General features: G+C 35.9%; 1 protein-coding gene across 2 annotated transcripts in view; it reads right to left on the reverse strand.

Annotated features, from left to right (window-relative positions):
• The window catches only part of LOC106470687 (splicing factor 3B subunit 2-like), a 56,357-nt gene that overhangs the window by 21,296 nt on the left and 26,951 nt on the right, over positions 1–8,110 (reverse strand). For both annotated transcript variants that reach the window (XM_013931247.2, XM_013931248.2), the window contains exons 10-11: positions 2,453–2,669; positions 760–840 (exon numbers count right to left, since the gene is read on the reverse strand). In XM_013931247.2, the coding sequence (XP_013786701.1) occupies positions 760–840; positions 2,453–2,669 (298 nt within the window). The remainder of the gene's footprint in view (positions 1–759; positions 841–2,452; positions 2,670–8,110) is intronic.

Consider the following 8,110-nt stretch of genomic DNA (forward strand, 5'->3'; position numbering starts at 1 on the left):
AAGTACAATAAAAATACATAAAGGTATCAATACTGAAAAGAAAGATATAGTTTTCTCATGAAATTAGATGGGGGGGGGGTGTCCAACCCCACCCTCATGCCATTCCTCATGTCATCCTGTATCATTGCGTCAAGTTTGGTGCTGATTCATCAAGAAATGTGGAAACATATAAGGAAAAGATAACACACATATAGATGTTTATTTAAATAATTACTTTGTATGTATGTGTGTGTAACTGCTTTCTGGCTGTCACATGGAGTAGAAATGCTGCCAGATACTTTTAATCCAGTGTTATGATTGTCAGCTACAGATAGAACATGAACTGTGAAAACAGGTTTGACATTTTCAAGAAGGTTTATGTTTTCTTTGAAAGAGCTTAGATTTGCTAGTGTCGTCCCATCTTTGTCTTAGCTTCCTTAAACATACCGATTCAATATACTTATTCTTCCATCAAAAATACTGCTTCCAGTTCTCAGTTTATTATAAGTTTACTTACATTCAAACACAATTTCTTTTATTTAATTTATATGTAAATACAGTTCATTTCTTCTGCTCTTAACTAACTCAACTAAAAGTCCTTTTCAACTAAACAGTTAGCCAGTATGCAAACCATTATTCAGTTTTAAAGTGTTTATTTTCTCTCTTTCATTCCACCTACAGTATTTATTATTCCTAATTAGACCAATCCAAGTTTACTGGTTACTGTACAAAATGACATTTTTCTTACATATTCATCATATATTTATATTTTTTCCTCACCTGCTTCAGTTCTGCTATGCTCATTCTGTTCAACTTCTTCAATTTTCTTTTTGACAATTTGGGCTTGTCTTCTTCTTTTCTCTTCAAATGAAACAAGACATTATATAACTAAAACTACCACAGTGAAACAAAGCATTATATAGCTAAAACTACCATAGTGAAACAAAGCATTATATAGTTAAAACTACCACAATGAAACAAGGCATTATATAACTAAAACTACCATATATAACTAAAACTACCACAATGAAACAAGGCTTTCACTATGGTAGTTTTAGTCATATAACGCCTTGTTTCACTATAGTAGTTTTAGTTATATAATGCCTTGTTTCACTATGGTAGTTTTAGTTATGTAATGCCTTGTTTCACTATGGTAGTTTTAGTTATATAATGCCTTGTTTCACTATGGTAGTTTTAGTTATATAACCAAGGCATTATATAACTAAAACTACATAGTTTGGGAAACGCTGATCTAAAAGAAAGATATATATGATTATGTTTTTGAAATCTTAACCCTTTTACTACGCAATTAATTATCAGGCTGATTCCCATAAAGTGTCAATTATCCATCAGAAAATAAAAGTATTAATTTAATCCTTTGTATTTCTTCTTCAATGTTCAAGAAGCTGTATTTTCTATATCTGACAGTAATATTCCTTGAAAACCATATAGGATAGTGAAAAATAATGATTTAAATAAAAAAAATTGAAGAAAATTAGAAGAAAAGTGTTCTCCAGCAAATGGCATAAATATATCCAAATATTCCAGTGTGTCCCAGTAGAGGGAAACTACTTTTTGGTAGTCATGGGAAAAATTCACATTTTGCAGTAAATTGATTTAAGTGTTTATTAGGATATATCCAAACTATGCAGCAAAAGGGTTAAAAGAGTAACATTTTATATACACGGTGATAATACAAAATACTAAAAAAAGGCCTCAGTCTGATTTACAGTACAATGATACTTTATGCAATCCAAATATTCATTAATTTATAAAAAATAATAATAAACAGTAAAAAAAATTAACTACTTATGTACTGATGTGAATATATTTCTTTTTCCCACTATCTCACTACTCATGAAATTGAAATGATTAAGGTGCTGAAAGAGAAGTTCAATAGTTATTCCATTATAACTTAATTTAGGCTTCTTTTTCTTTTAAATCAAAATTAACTGATAATTTAGGACTAATTATTCAAAATCGGAAAAATAGTAAATATATTTATTATGATTTTTTTTAATCCCAAATTTGTTGGGGACACATATCTTAATTACAGCACAATATCACCAGTACTTTTTATTTATAAGTTGTGTGCTCAAGCCTAGTCAGTAAGGAATGCCAATCATGACATTTTTGTTTTCTTTGGCTTTTAATATGTAAGATTAATCCTTCACAGAGACATTCATATCACTGAAAAATACATCTTTTGTTTATTTTTTGTATGATGACTACCTATAAGAGAAGCACAAAATATAAATTTCACAAACAGTTCAATAACAGCAAATTGTACAGAAGCTGATAAAATGTTATTTCTTCATCTCTCATCATTACACTCATGTACCAAAACAAAGAAAAATAAAAATCAAAGGTAAGATAAGAAACATTTTTGTTAAACGGAAACGCAAGTAATCAATATCAATTCTTTCTTTATTTAAATGGCACTTAAAACTTAATATAAAAAAAACAAACTTACATCCATTTCATCTTCATCCCTATCATCATCAACATAAGCAGCTTTTTTGCGTTCTGCCAGTCGGCTTGCTTCTAAACTTGTAATGTCAGCTGCAGAGGCATCTTCATTCTTAGGCAGAGATTGTGCCGACTCTGGTTCACCTAATCGAAACTTTTCAAAAATCTTCACGAACAATGAATAAGTAGTATCTGAGGGATCCAGGGCTTCTTGGATATACCTTAAATTAACAGAGTCATAAATAGAAGTTTTTGAAAATAACATAACTGAACTTATATAACTACAAGTTTCTTACATTTCTTGGTTATTATTATTAACATAAGTAACGTTAAGTAAGTGGCATAACAGTGGTGCTGGAACCTGTGAGGCATTTATCCCACCAATAACTTGGCCAGTAGTTTTTTTAAAGCTTTTGAATATTTTGTTCCTGAATGATGTAATGCCCCATCATTATCACCTCACAGTATTGCCACTGTTTCCTGTCTAGGCCTGGGCGACCTGGCAGTATCCCAGACCACACACAATCATGAACGTCCCGGGAAGACATCTCCGCAAGCCCCAGCGACTGGCAACAGATAAGTTGTCTGACCCAGACACGAAGCAATGATACCAACGTCAACTAGCAAGTGCGCTCGTACTTGCTGCTCACGATACCGCCGAACAACTTTGGACAAGGATTTCCACTGCTATGCAATGGGCATGTGCAGAAGTATGTGGTAAAACATCTAATGATAATGGGAACCACTGGATCTCTCGGCGCTCTCTTGAGATTCTAGAACGTAGACGCCGGATTCCTGCGGGTTCAGAACATAATGCTACCCGACGTATGATCGGTAGGGAACTTAAGCACAGCCTTCAGGATGATCGAGAAGCTTGGTGGTCTCAAAAAGCGCAAGACATGGAAAACGCCAACAATAGCGGTAACTTTTGCAGATTATTCCAGCTGATCCGATCCACGTGACTCAGAAAGCTTGGGGTGAGCGAGACCGTCTGTGAGAAGAACGGTACTCTCATCACTAACAGAGGCCGCCGTCTGGAGCACTGGGCGGAACACTTTAAAGATCAGTTTAGCTGGCCAAGCGTGAGCGCCCCGCTGGAGACGTCTTCGCAAACGGATGTCTGGACCACCAATTTAAAACCGCCCACTGAGGAAGAAATTGTAAGCTGCATCAACTCTATAAAGCGCTTCAAGGCTGCCGGACCCGACGAGGTATCCCCAGCTCTTTTCAAAGACGGTCTGGTCATCTTAACCCCAGAACTCGTGCGCTTGTTCAAGGTAATCTGGGAGGAGGAAAGCGTTCCGGAAGCATGGGGTGACTCGATTATCATCCCAGCGTACAAGAAAGGCACGCGTGGTGATTGTGCCAACCACCGGGGCATTAGCCTTACACCAGCTATAAGCAGGCTGTTAGCCGCTCTTTTACTGCGCCGACTCACCCCAGATAGAGAAAAGGGTATAAGAGAGGAGCAAGCAGGATTCAGACCCGGTAAGGGCTGCATTGACCACATCTTCACCCTTCGACAGATCCTACAGCAGAGACATGCGTACAGACAACCGACCATCGCCGTATTCTTGGACTTCAGGGGAGCATTTGACTCGGTAGATAGACAGGCCCTTTTTGCGACACTACTGCAAAAAGGAATGCCATGCAAATACGTGAATATCATACGGGCCCTGTATGGACAAACGGTGGCCCGAGTGAGGGTGTACAACGAGCTGTCGCCTAGTTTTACAACCATGAGCGCAGTGAGGCAAGGATGCCCACTCTCCCTGTTCCTCTTCAACTTCGTAATAGATACAATCATGGAGGAGTGCAGGAAAGATTCGCCATTCTCGGATGTCCGGATTTCTTCTGAAGACACAGTTCTTGATTTAGATTATGCCGACGACATTGTTCTTCTTTTTGAATCACAGGATGCCGCTCAGCGGACCCTGGACAACCTACTGCGCATTATACCCTCCTTTGGGATGCAATTCGCTCCCTCAAAATGTAAAGTGTTACTTCAGAATATTGTTGCACTAGCGTCGCCCCTTGTGCTGGGAAACGAGGAATTGAGCGTGGTGGATCACTTCAATTACTTGGGAAGTTGCGTGAGCTTGGAGGGAAACCTGAAGCGTGAAATAGATGCGAGAATCGCGAAGGCCAGAGCAACCTTCCATGACTTGAGACATCTTTGGCGAACGATTATCGAACACCTGAAGATGTTCGAAATCTTCGACTCGAAGGGTCCAGGTCTCACAGCTGTAGAGAAGAACGGCTCTTACTGTGGTCCTGTACACACGTCCCTTAAGTTTAAGAGAAATCCCTTTGTGAGCTTGCGTGGTATTGCGGGCATAGGTTGGCACCGGAGGATCCGAAACTCCACGGTATGTGATCGTATTCTAGGACCAGAGTCCGATTTAGGAACGCTCGTGAACTTGAGCAAACTAAGATGGCTCGGACATGTATTGCATATGTCACCGAGCTGCTTCCCACATAGGACACTCTTTGCTACCCCCAATCCTAGCTGGCATAGAGTACGTGGGGGCCAGGCACTGACCTGGAGCCGTCAGACGAAAGGGCTTACAAGTAGATTAGCTTCAGTTGGCAGGGTTAGACTCCCTGGATGGGGTCCGTGCGACGCCGCAAACCAGTGGCTGTTAACGCTGCAGGATATGGCGAGAAACCAGGCTCAGTGGCGGTCGTGCTGTAGGCGTCTTATTGGTTTGTCTGCCTAATCTTGTCTGTCTGCTAAGTCCACTGGCGAGCGAGGCATGTTATGATGCGTGGCAGTGAAAGCCGCAAAAAAGCTGTCGCGCTGATGTCGCTGGACTCGCCCAGAGGACTTGTCCTGAGTGCTTGTGTATGCATGGCTTAGATGCTGTGCCCCCGCCTGTATGTGCTCCACCATTTCCGTATTCATGGCGTGTTAGATCCCACTTTTGTCCCCATTTTCTTGTAATAATAATTCATGATTGTGTGGCAGCTAAGCATCGGTAGAATTATTGATGTACTGCTGTCTATGATGATGATGATGACTAGTTTTTGACTGTATAGCATAAGTTAATTCTTTTCCTTCTGGAATTTTTTTTAGGCTTATGAAATATTCAGAGTAGTAAATAAGAATAAAGATCCAGACAATTCTGAAAGACTATTTAAATACATCTGTGTTATCCTTTTTGTGGGTTTCTCTTCAATGTGTTCACTATATTACCCAAAGTAGGTAGGGAAGGCATGTTCCACATAGACTGGTTGAATTCTGAATGAGTTTGTATCTTCAGAAGAGTCAGTATTCTGATGAGATTAATGCATTTGCAGATAATGGTAAGGAATAGCCTGAGAAAACTTAGTATTGAGAAGGTGATGGGCAGTGGGAGCAATATGAAGAATATCCATGCCATAAACCAGTGACAATTAAAATTAAACTTTTCTCAAAACAGCTTATGTCATATCAAAAACAATTTGTATGTAATAAATATTAGGAAGAAATATGTTTTTATCAGTTGTACATAGTAAATCTTTTATTCACATTTATTCCCACTTGATGTCAGGTAAACCTAGCGAAATGTTGTGAATAAAATAATAATTACTATATACAACCAATTTTAAAAAACAAAACAACAAATTCATATAAGTGTGTGTTTTTTGTTGTTGTATATTGTTTCTAGTTAGTGTTAATTTTAGTTGATTTTAAAACTTGAACATCATTAAAGTTTTTAATGAGCTTGTGTTTAGTATAAATAACTGCAAGTTAAAAATTTCAAATAATGTTTTTATATATTTTAAGACTGATAACTCTGTTATTGCTGTGTTTAGAATGTTACTGTTATGCAAATTAACACTGCAACAGCTTTGTATTTTTATTATAATGCTAAGTACTTTATCACTTTTTTTTAGTTGGGATGTTGAATTATTAACATTTGGATTGTAAAACTGTTTTTATTCTGACGAAATTGCTACCAATAATTACAGAAATTTGGTTTGGAACATGCTTTAAGAAATTTTGAAACTGTACAATTTTCCTACAGTCACAGGAATGTTAGAAATTATAAATTACTGCTTTGTTTAATACTACCATTTATTTTTTAGTTTCTGGTAAATTTACACAAGTAGTGATGTCTTTGTCCTTTTTCTTGTTTTATGCAGTATTTTATTTCAGTGGTAAGTTGGATACACCTATACAGCTGTTTGATCAACATTATCACAAATGAGTGGTTACTTACAAGTTTATGGCTTGTTGTCTTTGTTATAACTTGGTAATAGAATATTTTTAAAGTATGAATTATTTTGCAATAGTAATTTCTTTAATTTTTTTTTTAAACTGTTAACCCTGTTATGGGTTTTCCTATGGGTAGGGGTCAGAAAGCATGTCATCATGTTTGTTTTATTGAAGTATTATAAATTTATGTCAGTAACTTTGGTATCAAATTGTAGATTATAATCAATATTTTAGTATTATACATTAATTAATTTCTTAATTTAAAAATGAATGTTAGAACAAAACTCCTAAATATCTATTTTTGTGTCACTTGGTATGTGTAATGCAGCTTTGGTTCATATTAGATGTTTGATGTCCAAATACAAAGTCGATAGTTCCTTACGAAATAGAAACTCTGATTACTAATACTGACAATCTAAATGCAAAATAAAAAAAACATTCTTTTCTAGTTTCTAAAATATTATATTTAGTTAATCAAACAAGGTGGTCCTGCCCACCTCTTCCATTTTTGTAAATGCTTGTTTGCATACACCTACTTTGCTCTGACATGTTTATAACCAATCAAAATCTCAGAATTTCTGCCCATTTGGTTTTCTCAGCCTTTGCAAAGTGTTTATGCATGAAAAACAGTCCTTTGGTTGTTGACTTGAAGAGAAAATGCAAGATGAAATGGTGATCAAAAATATATTTTGAGACTGAAGTACTGCTTATTTAGTAAGCCTGGTAAATTACAGTGGAATTCTATGGTAGTGATATATTCATTTCAGATTTATTTCAAAATGCATATATAAAATCTTAAATTATGGCAAGAGAGTACAAACTTTGTAACTAGAAGAGATCTTTGTTTTCTAATTTTTTTATGGTATTGACAAAATAATGGTCCACTAGAACAAAGCTGAGAGTTGCACTTTGTAAAGACTTGTAACTGGAAACAGTAATATAAACTGCACGTGTGCTGTGAGAATGCAACTTCTGTAATGTTAGTCAAACATGGCTGAAAGGTAAAATAAATAAATATATATAATGTTACGAGATGTAAGCTAATTATAATAACCATTTGTGGTTTCATTTTTATGATTTGTAATCATTCTATAATGAAAAAAGTGTAACTTAGATCTGTTTCTTAATTTTTTCTAGTGGTTACGAGGTCAATCAAATTGACCAAACTCGTACAGAGATAAGATAGAGAAAATAAATACAGATTGTAAAGTTAAAAATCTGCAAATAGGGATCTTAAAAACTAAATAAGTAAACAAGACTGGAAATACTGTAGACACTACTTATTGAAACTACATGGCTTCATGTTGTTACCTAGAATTACATTTGGTAGAGTCAAAAAGAGGGATTTCTAGTTTGAGTAAATAATGTCTGCAGTATTTCCCTATTTGTAGGTTTTAAATTCTCAATATTTTATTTTTTTGCTGGCATATTTTTTTTATTTTTTATATATATATATATATA

The sequence above is a fragment of the Limulus polyphemus genome, unplaced genomic scaffold (genome assembly GCF_000517525.1).
Source record: "Limulus polyphemus unplaced genomic scaffold, Limulus_polyphemus-2.1.2 Scaffold4159, whole genome shotgun sequence".
Taxonomy (NCBI): Eukaryota; Metazoa; Arthropoda; class Merostomata; order Xiphosura; family Limulidae; genus Limulus; species Limulus polyphemus.